Consider the following 17,099-nt stretch of genomic DNA (forward strand, 5'->3'; position numbering starts at 1 on the left):
TTGAGTTGCCTTGTGTATGAAATGCGCTATACAAATAAATTTGCCTTGCCTTAACTGTGTGAAAAAAGGAAGAAAAACAACCACTTACCAACAAATTCAGGGGTGCCAAAAATGTTTTTAAAATCCACCCCGGCTTCTATTACGTGTGCCAATCCGAAGTCGATGAGTTTGATGCGAGGCAGAGGAACCGTTCTGTCCAGCAGCATAATGTTTTCAGGCTGCAGGAGTGCAAAACAAAAGGAAACTGAAAGGCATGTTAATGCTGAAATGTGATAATGCTTAATCAACACTAACTAGGTTACCTGAAAACTGCCTTTAGTGCAAGCAGAGAAAAACAAGCAAAGTCACAGTTGTTAGTGTGAAAACCACAGGAAATGTCACTGATAGTGACAGCAATTTCCTGCCTGTCAGAGTTCATAAAACCTTACATATACAGTAACAATCAGCTGACTAAAAAAAACATCAGTCCCTGCAAGATCTTCAAATTAAAATTTCCTTGATTTTGTAATCATATATTTCACTATTATATGTTATATTTTGAAATGATTTTCGTTAAATATATTTTACATTTAAGTAAAAAGATATTTGGGGAAAAAAGAGAGTGATATCATCACAGTTTTCTCATATAAAGATGGGAAAACTGGCAAAAATTGAGAAATTTCATTACTTTTGTGTATTTGGAGAGACTTAGATATCAACAGTCACGGACCTGTACTGGGTGGGTGGTGGACAGCTGGTCAAAAATAAATAGTTAACACCTCTCATGTTCTCAATATCTGATCAATTTCTCTTATCAAATACTTTTTTTAATAATTTGTAAATGGAAGTGTGATATGCTATTATGCAGTTTAATTTTTCACTGTATATTTTATTGTATATTTCCTGTAATTTGTTTTATTTTATTCTGTCCAGAGACCACAGATGACAAACAGCCTTCTGGCTGTATTGATATTAATGTTCATGAACCAATGAAATTTCTTTTATTTTGAAACTTTTCTTTTGACAGGCATGCTTTGAAATGCATGTTGCACATTATATTATATAGATTTATGTTTTAAAAAAAGATTATACATGTGTTTCCAACAGCTATTTTTGAAAAACTAAATTTGATTGGTTGAATTTTTTTAAGAAAGTGGGTTGCGAGTTAATGACCGTGGCAAAATGTGGGTCCCAGGGTGAGACGAGCTGAGGACCCCTGATATACACAATGTTTACTCTGTCATTTTTACTTTCTCCCGCAGGCCAAATTGTAGCTCTAAAGGGCCGGATTTGGCACATATGCACGTGATAGACCAGTAACCCTTCCATGGCAAACAATGCATTGCTCTATGAATAAACAGAAAGAAGGATTTATTAATGACGATAAGTTGGTAAGGACCTAACATAACAGTTTATAATGCATTGGTACCAACTTAGAATATTCTAAATGCTTTAAATTAACCTTTAGTGTGAAAATCATCAGGCATAATGTCTTTAGCAAACTTAATACTTGTTAATTATGCATGTACTGTATATATTCAAGCTTTTACTTCATACAGTTTTGTTAAGGATTTTGAATCATCAGTGTGATTCACACAAAGACCTTAAAAAAGTGTTTGTCATTCTTATCATGTCATGTGCTTTGAATGACAATAAAATATTGATTTTATAGAAGCTGCTGCATGGGGCTTCATATCTTACACTATTCTGGTGACCAATCGAACATCTAGTTTATTAATTTTCTGTGACATACAGACTTCCTTTACCCGCTTCATGAACTTTTTGGAGCCGTTTCCCTCATGCAAACGTTTCAGAGCCCTGCCCTGTAATCTGCCGACTCATCGTTTGACCTCTGCGCTGCCTCTGCACAGCTTTACTTGTTGCACTCAGAGCAACACTTTAATGACAAGCCTGCATTACACTAATATAAGTTAACTACAGCTAGTGTTTGAGCTGAGCCGAGATTAACAAAGGAGAGCAAACAGGAGGCACACCCAGGACAGGGTACTGAGTCCATCCCAATAAACACACACACACGCACACAATCTCCAAAGGCCAACTTTAATACCATTCAGGGACTTAATAACATTGTTTTTGAAACATTTGGAAAATTAAAGAACAGATAGAAAACTACAATATTTGCATTTCCTGAAGAAAATGCTCTCCCTTTTTATATCCTCCCTATAATAAAAGATTTCTTACCCTTCCTTAGGGAGGGCTGGTGATGGTCACAATTAAGCAATAAAATAAATCAATGTATTTTATTGCAATAACAAAATATGCATTGCTGTCTCATAATGATTGCACTTCCTGTGGTGTTGACCTTTGACAGCATGTGCAGACAAGAAAAAAAAAAAAAGAAAATGCAAGTGAGGATGCAGGTGCTGCTAACCCAAGTAGCACTGCATTAGCATTAGCTAGCATTTGCATGAACTAGTATTAGCATTAACATAAATTAGCATTAGCTAACATTAACTAGCATTAGTATTAACTAATATTATCTAGCATTAGCATTAACATTAGATAGCATTAACATTAACTAGCATTCACATAAATTAGCATTAGCATTAATATAAGTTAGCATTAACATTAGCTAGCTTTAGCATTAACTAGCTCCAGCATTAGCCTAAGCCTAAAGTTAACGTTAGCCTAAACCAAGCATTACAGTATTAACCTAATGTTAGCATCAGCTTAGCATTAGCACTACCCAAGCATTAGCATTCACCAAGCAATAACATTAACCTAGCATCAGTATTAGTCTAGTAATATCATTAGCATTAATCTAGCATTACAATTAACCTAGCATTAGCAGTCACCTACCAATAGCATTATCCTAGCATTAACACGACCCTAGCATTAGCCAAGTATTTCTAGCATTTCTGAATGAGTTAACACTGAAAAACGAATAATAGTGAGGATGCCTCCTGCATCGTCACTAATAATACTTAAGTGTGAGCTAAGGATGCAAAAGTGAAGGGTATTTTACCAGACTAACCTGTAATCATTTCAATCTCACTGTGTTGGAATTTGATGGACCTGAATGGACCCTGACACCCTAAAGACTGCCCCTTGCTGTTGTGAAAGCTTACAAATTGGGGTATTTCATCAAACCCAGCTCAGGGTTAATGTGTCCATCATTTATTCTCACTGCTCAGTAACAGATGATGTCACATCCTGTTGGTCTCAGCATTGGTTTCTATTGGCTTCTCATTCATCGTACAAGCTGCAGTGCATGCGCCCTCACGCTCTAATCATTAAACCTGTGATCGATCTCGTGGGCCTTATGAAGACAAGCACTTAAGCTAAACACTGTCAGTTGGCTTGGCTCAGCTGGGGAGGTCCAAGCTGAGAAGAGACTGATGGAATGGTAAAAGCCAGCATGGTCACGGACGGCTTGGCTAAACCAGGTTTAAACCTTAGGCCTGGCTCTATAAAGAACACTTTGATGAAACTACCCCCAGCTCAGTAAGTTGAAATATAGTTTTCAGTTAACCTTCCTCCCACACTGCAAGCATTGTCAACCAACATTTTCTGTATCGGGCAGCGCTGAATGGAACCTTTCAGGGAAGTTACAATTCCATTAATTACTGTGAAAAAAACAAAAACCAAATAACAGCAAAAACAACAACGGAGAGTGCAGCGTATCTGCTAGGCTCACTGAGTGCGTGCTGCTGCACCATGAATGTTGGGAGATAACCTTGTGGTGTTGGTATCTGAGCCTGAGCTGGTCATTGAAAACACAACAGTGTGAATCAGGATATGGAGCCCCTGCAACAAAACACCTGCTGCAAACATGAACAATATTTCATATTAAATACTGTCAGACAACGCATTCAGCGCAGCGATTTTAAAAGTGAGGGTCTTCTAAGGGTAGGACAACCATCGACTCCCAGTTTAGTTTATCAATTTAATTTACTAAAACCATGATAAAGCTGTTATTAGGTCTGTGATACTCAACATGTGGCTCATGTCTTAATTTTAATTATTATTCTCCCAGAAAGCCGTAAAAGGTGAAACTTTTTAACCCTTTTTACATTTTTCTTTGGCCATTTTGCCACTTTATTTGTCCCATTTTTGCCCTTTTTCCAAGAAATTTTACACTTTTCTGTTTTTTCAGATTTTAGCGTCCTTTTGTCAATAAATATCCCTTTTTCCTCATTTTTGTTAGTTGTTTTTACACTTTTATCCAATTTTTGTCCATTCTTTAACCATTTTTTGCCAATTTTCATCCAAACAAGCTAACTTTGGTCCAATAAATAACACTTGTTTGCTTTATTCCTTACATTTTGCCTCTTTTTGTTTTTAAATTTTTGCTCTATTTTTTGCCACATTTTGCTCATTCAATCTATCTTTTGCCATCACATACCACCAGTTTCATCATTTTTGTAAAAATGTTTTGCCACTCCTGACTGCTTTTGACCCATTTTTGTCACTTTTCACTCTTTTCATGCCACATTTTTGCCACTTTTGGACCATTTAGACCATGAAAGTGCGGGTGTTGCATCCCCCGCAGGTGAGACGCGCCTGCACACAGTTATCCATCACATGGTGCGTGTCATACCTTAAGATCAAAATGTGCAATCCTCTTGGAGTGAAGGTACTTGACTCCATCTAAGACCTGCTTGATAAACTGACTGGCCTCCTCCTCACTGAGGGTCTCCTTCTGAGCCAAGAAATCAAACAGCTCACCTCCAGAGACCCTGCAATATACACAGACACACACACGTACACACACAAACACAAACACACACACAATGATGACAGAAATGATCAGATAATCAGCACCAAGGCCTCTTCAGAACGTTATCTCAAGTACGCTCCCAGGAATTGAATACTGAAGTGAGGAATGCCTCAGACAGATTTGTTTGTGACCTACTTCAACCAAAAATAGCTTTTCAGGAAGTTTTTCAAATGATTGCAGCAGCTACTTTTCAAAATACAGATTGTACAAGTTGCATTTATATGCTAAACTTTAAAAAAAACTAAAATTATTAACCAATTCTTAGGTCAGTGTGTCATTTATTTGGGAGCTTTAGCCATTGTCATTTGGGTTGAACTGAATTTTGTGTGTGCCCGTTTCTCGCTGGACTCTGATGGGGCCCTCCAAGGCCTCTGTTCTCTTTTCAAAAGGGCCATTATTGACTTTGTGCAGGACACTCAGTTCTCTCCAACACACACAACTTTGCCAACAATTTTTAGCAAACACAGCTTGAGCAAACAATTCATTTACTCAGAAATACACCCACAGAACACAAGTATCCAGAGTCAGGCTGGGTGGATTTAGCTATTGGACAAATATTCCGCTGACATTTACGGTTTCATCAAAATGGTATGAATCCACAAAAATATTACTATTAGTAGTAGTATAATTATTAATAGTATTCCATCTGAAAGGTATTAAATGTGTAGATCAGGGATGTGCAACTGTCATCACAACAGGGCCACAAAAAGGGCCATGTGAGTATTAAGAATAATGACCAATTTCAGCATTAACACAGAAAAGAGCAAAGGGGTTTTTTGTGGTTGTTTGTTGTCTTTTTGTGTAGTTTTTGGAGTCATTTTGGGTATTTATCTAATTTTGGGAATTTCTGCAGGTATTTTGTGTATTTAATGAGTCATTATATGCATTTTTGGTATTTCTTGTGGGTTATATTTGCATTTTGTTTTTTGTCAATCTGTGCCTTTTTTTAATTTTTTCAATATTTTTGTGGTATTTTATATGTTATTTTGTGTGAGTTTAGCTGGTTGTTTTGTGTGTCTGATGTGTGTATTATGAGTCTTTTTTTGTGTATTTTTGGAATCTTTTTTGTGTTTTTGTTGTTGTTGCTTCGAGCATTTTTGTTGACATTCTGTGCATTTTGCTGTTGTTTTGTGTGTTTTTGGAGTTATTTTGTGTATTATGTTGGGCTTTATATCACTTCCAATTTCTTGAATTACAATTATTGGTGGATTTGTCTTGGGGGCCCACACAGAATTAGACAGAGGGCCGCATGTGGCCGCCGGGCTGCCACTTGCCTATGTCTGATGTAGACTATGGTTGATGAGTGTGTATCTCTATAAACAGAATAAACTACAGTGCTGAGCTTTGCATGGACTCACAGTTCTAGGATGAGAACCACTTCGGTTCGGTTCTCGTACACATCGTGCAACGCCACCACGTTGGGGTGTTGGATCTGCAGCAGGATGTCCACCTCCCTCTCGATCTCCTCCCTCCTAACGCCTCGTCTGCTGGCTCGGCTCATGCGCTTCTTGATGAACTTTGCTGCATACTCTTTGTCCGTGCTCTTCTCTGTGCACCGTTTGACCACTGCAAACTGTCCACTGCAGACACAAACCATACAAAAACACTTATATTGACAAACATTTACACTAGGGTGACCATATTTCCATTTAAAAAAAAAAAAGAGGACACCTTGGCCGACCTTGTTGTACTCAAGTACTTCTTGAATCTACCTTGTAACGGCAAAATACAATATCATAAATAAATTGGTTGTTATTGTTCATAAGGTTTAAAAATTAATTTCTGACTTTATAAGTCAATCACCTTGATTATGCATTTTAACAATCTGTCCTTCAAAAATCTCATGTAAACCTTACTATTACCAGCAACACACAAAACAACAACAAAGACACACTAAATGAGAGCAAAATACACATGATCACGACAAAAAACACAAAAATAACAGAGAAACATACAAAACGACATAATAAACAACCAAACGACACAAAAAAACACACAAAATAAGAAAAAAATGTACAGAATAATAAAAAGAAGTGTCTATTCGTGCGGTTGCCGTACGGACAACCACCGGTGATATTGGTACGTTTACCAAAGTACAAGTACGCAGTGTCTTAGGGTTAGGGTTAGGTTTAGGGTTAGGATTAGGTTTAGTCTTAGTCACGTGACCTAAACTGGCCAATGAGGGGCGCTGCGTACGGATAGAATGTCGGTATATTCATTCGGAAACCGTACAGATCGCCAGTGCCAAAAAGAAAAGACAAACACACAACAAAATGACACAAAAAACACAATGAAGTGAGAATACAAAGGTCAGTCTTGGTCCCACAACAGGCATGAGATGACCAGAAATTATAAAAACTGAAGAAATAAATCTATTCAGGAGGCACTAAATACTCTGTTACATTCTTCATTACATTATGCTCTATAGCTGTTTTTTCACTGAATTCTGAGCAAAATGCTGTAGTCAGACAAAGGGGGCACTTGGATTCAAAAGTAAGAGAAAGAAAGTACTTGAGCCAAAAAGGTTTGAGAACCACTGTTTTAAATTATTGTGTTCCCGGAGATGTGTTCAAGGTCCCTAGGAAACACGGTCAATTTCAATAATTTGTAAAATATCACCGGACAAAACGTGAAGAGGACATATACGGGTAAATCCGTACGTATATAGTCACCCTAATTTACACAGAGTCACAATGATCTGCAAATTATTATGAAGCTAGTGAACTAGCTAGCAGCAAGGTAGCTTGTTGGTGAGCTAAGAGCTACAATAAACACTAAAGTTGGGTGACCAGACGTCCCGGCTTTTAGAGTTAAGTCCCGCGTCCCGGTCAATTTCCCCAAAATCATTGATTTGTCCTGGTTCTTCACAACCTCAGTCCTGTTTGTCCCATTTAAATGGACATCTGACAGAAAAGACCCTGAAAGCAGCAGCACCTTACTATGGCGTTTGCAACTCGATGCTGATTGGTCGATCGCCTTGACAATATGACTCATTTTTTTGATTATTCCAAAAAAAATGTATGTGAACTTAAAATGTTGCCTTTTTTTGACTAATCCACACTTTATATTTGGTTCAGTCGTTGCAATAATACATTTCATCCAAAAGGAAGAAATAAGAAATGTAATTTATGTGACCTTTTTTCATTACAAATAAAAAAAATATGCAAATAGTTTCTTTTAAAAATCGTTTTTGGTTAAATTACTGTCCCGGTTTTGAGTTTTAAAAAAATCTGGTCACCCTACACAAAAGGCACGTTATGGTTTGCACAAAAACATAATTTTAGCTTCTTCTTAACACTTAAAAGACATTACAGTACTTTAAAAACTGCTAAAATGTAGTTATTGCTATTATGTAATAGTAGTGCAATCTTAAACGACTGTACGTGTTGAAAACAGGAAATAGAGGTAAAGAAGATGGATCAATGGCACGTGCAAAATGTTTGTGTTCGACACCTCACAACAGGACGTGAATGGACAAACAGGAGGAAGTAACGTGACGAACAGAAGTGAAATATTGTTCTAAATTTCATCACTTCCTGTGTCCTCACAACAGAGAACAATCAGAGAGGCCGGCAGCGTGAATTAACCCTCCATCCTCCCTCTGCGTTTCACTTCCTGCCAAACACGGAGCGTCCTCCAGCGTTTAGACCACAGACAAACAGAGTATTGACGAAAACAAACCACATTTTCTTCTATTTAGTCTCTCCAAAGAAAAACTTTAAGAAGTTTGGGTGACATATTTCTAGTTAGAAGTATGTGATGAGTCTTTATGGTTTTAGTATCAGTGTCTGTTGTCACTTTTATTACTTAATGCACTTCCTGCTACTATGGTGGACTAGCATGCTTTAAAAAGACAATAAACAAACCCTTCTCTTAAAGGACTGCCACTTTATTATGACTAGAGCAGGAGTTCTCAACTCACCCTGGGACCCACATTTTGCCACTGTCATTAAATCTTGACCCACGTTTTTTTTTTTTTTTTTTGGTAGAATTCAACCAACCAAATTTAATTGTTCAAAAATATCTGTTGAAAACAAACAAATGTAATATTCTTTTTAAATATAATTCTACATATTTTCCGGTGCCACATGCATTTTACAGCATGCTTGTCAAAATAAGAGTCCAACATGATAGATATTAGGTATTTATTTATTTGGGACCAGCTGTTCTCGACCCACCCAGCACAGGTCCACAACCCACTATTGGGTCTCGACCCACCAGTTGAGAATCACTGGACTAGAAGAAGTGCAATGGGCTGAAACTGATAGCACGTTATCATGGTACACAAACATTTGTGGTTGGAAAGTTTTAGGGAGTAAGTTCATATTGTATTGCATCATTTTCACATTTATATTTTGTGAAGTAATGGGGTCCCAAATTGTATGCAATTGTAGAATATTCCTATATTTATGGTTAAAATGTATATAACCCATTGGTTAATAATAAATGGGTCAGTTTTTTCTCATACCTACTGTTGCTGACAATTATTCTCTGTTTGAGTAACATCACTTGATCAAGTCATTTTCAACATTCCACACAGCAAAGTAAGTAATAAAAGTATTTATGCATCGTGCTGATATCATATCAGGTAAATATCCGTATCGGCCATTACACAAGGTCAGGGGTGGACTGGCCATCTTTTGTTTTTGTTTTTTGACGAGCAAGTGGAGGCAGACATGGTAACAGGTGGCCAAAAAAGGTCTAAAAGTGGCAAAAGCGTGGCAAGAAAAGAGTGAAAAATGACTAAATAGGGCCAAAATCAGTCAAGAGTGGCTTAAAATGGGCAAATAAAGAAGAAACAGGTGGTATGTAATGGCAAATAATAGCATAAATTGGCAAAATGTGGCAAACAATAGTGAAAAAGAGCAAAAATGTGGAACAAAAAGAGGCAAAATGTAGGGAACAATGAAACAAGTGGTATTTATTGGGCAAAATGTAGCTTATTTGGATGAACAGTGGCCAAAAAAATTAAAGAAAGGACATTTGGATAAAAGTGTCAAAAATAACTTGCTAAATATATTATAAAAAATTTGGGGAAGAAAAAGAATATTTATTGGCAAAAAGAAACTAAAAGCCGAAAAAAGTGTCATACCTTTTTGAAAAGGGGCAAAAATGGGACAAAGGAAGTTGCAAAATGTAGAGGTAAAAAGGGGTTAAAAAGTTTCCCGTTTTAAGGTTTTCTATTAAGAGACATAAAGAGCCACATGTGCATTACTGACCTAATAACAGCTTCTACATGGTGTCTGATAATGAAGTGGGCTGGTCTGGACACAAAATGCCAGGGCTGAATATTGGTCCCAGTCCATCCCTGCACAGAGTTGCCATATCTGTATCGTATTGGAAGTGACAAAGTTCTTTTGGGACACCCCTAGTGTAAAGTGGGAAAGTTGAAGAATTTAATGAAGTGATGAAATAAGATGATGTGTTGCAAATGAGGCTGTATAATCCCCATCCTGAGGATTTAGGTTTTTAAACTGGATCACACAGACACAGCCAAGGAAAAGGTGAAGGAAACAGGATTTTAGTAGCTCGAAGGTGAAATGATTGATGGTGGGTGGGGTTATAAAACGAGACTGAATCTCAACACTAAAAGTCTGCTCTATCACAGGATATCTCCACCTCGGGGTCCTCCCCGACAGTCTGGGCCTGTTATGGACGACTATGATAAGGTGTGAACAGAGGGGGAGGGTAAATCACTCAATGACGTCCAATAACAGATGATGTGTGAACTCATGGGGAACTGTCACTGGGCAGGAACACCAGCAGTTCCTTTGATTTACCTGTTTGGCAATAACAGAAGAGTTGTTTTTCTGTTATGCTCAAATCTCACATGGATGATAGTAGAACACAAGTAGATGCTTTACTTCACTGTAGCACAGGGTTGGACTGGGACCAGTGACACCATGTAGAAGCTGTTATTAAGTCAGTGATACTCAACGTGTGGCTCTTTATGTCTTCATTTCAATTATTATTCCCCCAGAAAACCTTAAAAGGGGGAAACTTTAGCAGCTTTTTACTTTCTTCCTTTGTCCCATTTTGGCCCCTTTTCAAAAAATGTTTCAGACTTTAGCTACCGTTTGTCAATAAATATACCTTTTTCCCTATTTTTGGTACAAGTTATTTTTGACACTTTTATCCAATTTATGTCCTTTATTTAAGTTTTTTGGCCACTTTTTATCTCAATAAGCTAACGTTTGCTACCCTTTGCCATTAAATACCAACTGGTTGCTCTTTATTTGTCCATTTGTTGGCCACTCTTGACTGCTTTTGACCCATTTTAGTGACTTTTCACGCTTTTCTTGCCATGTTTTTGCCACTTTTGGACCATTTTTGCTACCATGTCTGCCTCCAGTCGCTTGTTAAAAAAAAAAAAAAAGAACCACATAGCAAACCGAACCGCTGCCCCGTATGCCAGATGGCCAGTCCAGCCCTGCTGGAGCAACAAAGTTTATACAGTAACGATAGAGAGAGTTGGTGATGCTTGGGTTGGGACGTGTGCTTTAGCCCTAGGATTGTTGATAGGGCTAAAAAAACATCCCTGCAGAGTTTCTACTAACAACAGCTGAAGGTCATTAGCACCATCCAAGGCTGGAGGAATGCCTGGTCAAGTGGCACTGACCCAATATTTGAACACATTTCTCAACTTCTGGGGCGCTTTGACAGAGTCGGACAGCATAATAATTAACCAAAACCTGTCCCAAAACATCTGTGTATTCCAGGCTGGAGCAGCTATTTTAAAAGTGAGGGTGTTCTAAGGGTAGGGCAACCGTTGACTCTTAATTAAGTTTATTGAATTTACTAAAACCAGTGATACTCAACAAGTGGCCATTTATGTCTTAATTTGAATTATTATTCCCCCAGAAAACCTTAAATGTTAAACCTTGTTTTTAAACCACTTTTTACCTTTTTCTTTGGCCATTTTGCAACTTTCTTTGTCTCATTTTTTACCCTTTTCCAAAGAATTTGATACTTTTTAGTTTTTTTAAACTTTAGCTTCCTTTTGCCAATAAATATCTCTTTTTTGCAAGTTATTTTTGACACTTCATCCAAATAAGCTACCTTTTGCCCAATGTTTCCTTTTTCCCGACCATTACCAATTTTTGTTCTACATTTTTGCCCTTTTTCACTATTGTTTGCCACATTTTATTTTTTATTTATTTATTTATTTATTCAGTTTATTTCCGACATGGTTACATTCACTTTTTTTTTTTTTTTTTTTGGTACATGCCGAAAAAGGAGACGAGAGAAGCAGTTTGCTTATCTGGGTCCCGCCCCCTGTTTTACCATCGCAAATTTACATGGGTTTACATGTCTCTCTGGTCAAACATTCTTGAGTTGTTCTGAACAGTCCTTTTTTGTGTATTCTCATCTGTAGTCAGTGTTGTCTTTTTTTTATTTTTTTTTTATTCCTCCTCCTCTCCATCATTGTTCGTGTTGGCCTTGTTCCCTGCCAGACGTTGTTAGCATTCCTCCAGTTCAAGAATAGTTCCTCTTTCGAAGGTGTTTGGAAGGTTTTTCCCTTTTCATCCATAATGTCACCACTCGGGAATGTCTCTTTTGGACACACAAGTTTGCAGCTTGTTTTGTCTCTACATCAAGGTTAATCCAGCTGTTGTTAGTTCTATTGGCAGTGTTGTATTTTCCACTGTTAGATTTAACTTGTATAAACACATTATTATATCTTAGTTCATAAGCAAGGTAGTAATTTCATTGTACAGGAAAACGTGTTTCTAACTGCACATATGACAATAAACACTTTGAATTTAAATTTAATGTAATCCTTAATCACCCCACCACCTAGCAATTGAAATGAATAAATGACAGACCTTTTTTACTCTTGGTTTCCACATTTAATTCAGTCTCCGTAAAATAATCACAGTCTGAGTTTTGTTTCCAGTGGTTATATAGATCTGGGTCCATATCCATGATTACCATCAGTAATGTTGTTGTTTAGGTGGATCCTTCGTATTTTCCCAATTCTTCCATCGTTTTGATGAGGATTGGTTTTCCGTTCTCTCCTCCCAGTGATGTGATGTAAATCCTGCAGTTCCTTGTCCACGTCTTTAAAATCTTTCCTCCTTTTTTTTTTTATTTGGCGTGCCTTCCATGCGATGCTTGCATTTTTTTTTTTGTCAGGCTTTCATTAATCAAAACCTTCGTTTCCTTCAGCTTTCTTCCTTGCTTCAGTAGTTCTCCTTTGAATTTCATATTCGTGAAGGTTATTTTTACAGCTCTGTTATCATTTTTCTTTGGCAGGAGATGGCAGGAGTTGATGTTGTCAGGGTTCAGGACAATGTCCTTCGACTCCAGGTAGTCAATGACCTGTTGTTCAATCGATTTTGTTTCTTAGTCACTCGCGTAACTCCTGGGTTTTATCTTTAGGCCTGTGATGATGACATCTTTCTCTCTTTCCTTTTGTTCCAGCTGTTCAACCCTGGCATTCAACAATTTTATCTCTTCAGCATTTCTTTCATTCTTTTATTTCAGTACCTTTGCTTCGCTTTGTAGGTTTTCCAGTGAGTTTTCCAGCGTCTTTTCCAACCACTTTATCTCGGCAGATAGGTTTCGTAGACCCTCGCGTATCATCTCCTTGACCTCTTCCAAACCCGAATTGGGTTCTGAAGGGCCTCCCTGCGGTTTTTTCACCATTTTCCTTCAGTCTTGGGCCCAATTTTTCAGGCTGTTCAGCTGTAGCCAGCTGCAGCCAAGGTCGTGTTATCGGAGCGAATGAAAACACGTCTGCTCTCTCCAAAGACCAGAAACTTTTGCACATTTAAGCTACCTTTTGCCATTACATTCCACCTGCTTCTTCTTTTTTGTCCATTTTTTGCAACTCTTCACTGATATTGGCCCATTTTAGTCACTTTTCACTCTTTGTTTACCTTCTCAGAACAGCGGCTGCGTCAAATGGCTGGCAGTGATTGGCTTGATCACCATTCAATCAATCTAACTGAACCAATACGTTTACAACAATGAATCCCTCTTTAAAAGGAGAAGGGGATGGATTTTTTTAATGAAAGTGAAACACACCTGATCCCAGGAGTCAAAAGAGGGGCCAAAGTGGAAGAACTGCTCAAATGTTTTCAACAGAAAACACATTTCACTGCATCCCTGTTTTGTCCTAAAACACACAATCTCTGATCCAGAGAGTTCAGAATTCTGTGAATTCCTGCTTCCTGATAGCTGGGAGGCTGATGAGCTGCAGGGATGTTTGGCGACAGGATGACCTTTGACCAATGGGAGCAGTGGGAACGTCCAAACTGCCTGAGTAGAGTTCCCTCCATCAGACTGCACTGAATAAACACATTTCACACTTGTTCAACAGCTGGAACGTCTCCTCCTTTGGACACAAAATACACATTCCTTACTCGAGCTCACATAGTGTTTCACTCAGCTTTAGTGATTTACTAGTTCATCCCAAACAACTGTATTTTAAAAACGCTGTCAGCTCTGCCAGTGCCTTAGAAAATCTACTGCTGCATTTCTGACCACAATGCTCTGCGAGGATTTTCTTTTTCACACAAACCGTGGATTGTATCATTATAATGTTCTAATTATTGGAATAAAAAAACACTTTAAATTACACTTAAAATATGGTCATGCAAGTTTCTAATCCTTTGTTAAAAAAACACATGATGTATTTAAATGATTTAAGCAGGACAAACTCGCCTCAAGTTCACACATCAATATAATATTTCTTTATTACTTTAAATTATGAGCATAATCTGCATTTCCCACCCATCAAATCATTCTGACATTATAGTTTCTAGTGATTGTTAGCTTTCTTGATATAATTTCAGCCAAATTTAGATTGTTATGCCATTCCTCTATTTGTACCTGAACGGTAATTTATTCATATGTTTACCGAGACACTTTTGGTATCTTGCTGAAATATAAATTTTAATCTATTGTGAGACATGAACAGAAAAGAACACATTGTAAGTAATTTTAACCTATTTTTGTACAATATTATGAAATGACTGAAAAATAATTACCATAATTACCTTGGAAATAAATAAACAAATGTTCCCACTTACCATAGACCAAAGTCATTATCCCTTTATTCATTTATCCATTCTAATGTATCTAATCATCCTGATCATTTCTGTGGTAAAATATTCAAAATCTCACAGGGTTGTTTGTTTGTTAGCAGGACTGAGCCAAAAGTACATACTGAATGGATTTTGGCCGAATTTTAACCAAAGACAGACTTTTTGCCATGGAAGATTCTATTACATTTTGGAGGAAATCAGATCAATATACTGATCATCATTGGCAAAAAAAAGAAGTTTTTAAAAAATGCATATCTTGGTTCATAATTGGCAGATCTCGATTGTGCTTGTCATTACAATTTTTTTTCAAAATGGGGATGTCCATACATTTAGACCTAATGTATAGTTAGAAATTGTATTGTTAGAAATTTCTTACAAGCCTGAATGATCATGGTACCTTGATCAGCATCATTGATCCAGATAACTGTCAATATCTGGAAAAATGCATATTTTGTGCTTAGCGGAGGTTTGCGTGCTGTTAGTGCCCGTGTATATTTTCTTTGATTTACTCATTTATTTATTTTTTTCATTTATTTATTTGACAGGGACATTACACAATCAAATGTGTTGCACAGAGCAGAGATAGCAACAAGCTAATTTTCATCTGTAGTCCCTGGGCAGAGGCAAAGTGACAGCAGGTTTATACAGTGGACAATGAGCATTCATACTTAAGAGTCCGTTCACAATATAAAAAACAGATAAAGCACTGGCAAAAGAACCACCTCAACAAGCATTCAAATGCAATATTTACAGTATTTACAATTGCAATACATGTTATGTTTCTCGCCAGTAAAATAAAAAGCCCAGACTTTGCTCAGATGTGCAAGAAAAACTATTTCCAGCTTCTATTTGTGAAGCAGCAGTGCAGAGCACATCCGAAACCATTAAAATCTTGAATTAATGTATTTTTAAAAAAAGTACTCCATATTTTTGTAGATATTTAAATATTTTTTATCCAAACATGCAGGAGATGTCTATCCTTGATGCACACGTCTCTTGTCCAGGGGTGGACTGGCTATCTGGCCCACCGGGCATTGTCCCCTGGTCTGCTATGTTTTTTTTTTTTTGGGGGGGGGGGGAGTTGGCAAAGGGCAGCTTAAATGGGTAAAATGTCTCAAACAATAGTGAAAAAGGTGAAAAATGTGGAACTAAAAGAGGCAAAATGTATGACAAAAAGGAAACAAGTGATATTTATTGGGAAAAAGTTAGCTTAAAGTGACCAAACATGTTTTAAAGAATGGACAAAATTTGGATAAAAGTGTCAAAAAGAAACTGCAAAAATGGTCTGAAATACGTGTCAGAACTTTTTGAAAAGGGGCAAAAGGGCAAAAAGGGACAATAAGAGCTTCTACATGGTGTCGCTGATAATGTAGTGGGCTGGTCTGGACAAAAAATGCCAGGACTGAATCATTTTTGTCCCATAGTCCTCCCCTGCCCTTGTCTCAGTGTTGCGTCACATCTCACTGGTCTCACACCAGTAGCAGTTTGGTGTTGGCACTGCAACACTTTGTACTGTATGTCATCATCTGCGTCACCACTCCACGCCACGGCAGGTACACTTGTCAACAAATGCCTCATGTCTAAAGCTAAGGATAGTTTTACAGATCGATTTACTCTAAACTATGCAGCATTAGTGAAAATAACTCTCTGTGGCATCAAAATCTGTCAGCGAGACATAATGATGGATTACCTTTCCTCCTATAATCTCCTCCAGAGCTAAGAACGACTTAGATAAGCATCAGTTTTTGGCCCCTCCGGTCAGATTTCCTCACCTTGTCAATAGAAGAGTTGAGTAATTGGTCCAGTGTGGACTCTAATGTAGCACTCTGACCCAAACATATCCATTTATACTCCTAGGAAAGGCTTTCAGGACAAATGGGCCAATGATTAAATAACCTGACATTAGTTAGAAAAAATGTAGCACAGCCTAACATTTCCACACATTCAACCATTACATTATGAACACTGACAGGTGAAGTGAAACAAGGAAGCAGTGAAAGGGTAGTTTATCACCCTGTCTACCTCCATAACATGTATACATGTTCATGTGAGCGTTAGGTAGAAGTGGTTAACGTTATTCATGCTGCATGTGTGTTTATTAAGCTTAGTTTAATCAGGTAAAATGATATTAATACACAACATTCAGCACTGGCATTTTGTGTTCAGACCAGCCCACTACATTATCAGACACCATGTAGAAGCTGTTATTAAGTCAGTGATGCTCAACATGTGGCTCTTTATGTCTTAATTTTCATAATTATTCCTCCAGAAAACCTTAAAAGGGGGAAAACTTTTAATCCCTTTTTACCTTTTTCCTTAGTCCCATT

The 17,099-nt window shown here is 37.5% G+C and overlaps 1 protein-coding gene across 2 annotated transcripts in view; it reads right to left on the reverse strand.

Moving 5' to 3' along the window:
• Positions 1 to 17,099, reverse strand: part of dapk2b (death-associated protein kinase 2b) — a 31,137-nt gene that overhangs the window by 10,327 nt on the left and 3,711 nt on the right. For both annotated transcript variants that reach the window (XM_028450033.1, XM_028450032.1), the window contains 3 exons: positions 6,079 to 6,300; positions 4,541 to 4,679; positions 89 to 218 (listed from right to left, as the gene is read on the reverse strand). In XM_028450033.1, the coding sequence (XP_028305834.1) occupies positions 89 to 218; positions 4,541 to 4,679; positions 6,079 to 6,221 (412 nt within the window). In that variant the 5' untranslated portion in view covers positions 6,222 to 6,300. The remainder of the gene's footprint in view (positions 1 to 88; positions 219 to 4,540; positions 4,680 to 6,078; positions 6,301 to 17,099) is intronic.

This window comes from Gouania willdenowi, chromosome 6 (assembly GCF_900634775.1).
Source record: "Gouania willdenowi chromosome 6, fGouWil2.1, whole genome shotgun sequence".
Taxonomy (NCBI): domain Eukaryota; kingdom Metazoa; phylum Chordata; class Actinopteri; order Blenniiformes; family Gobiesocidae; genus Gouania; species Gouania willdenowi.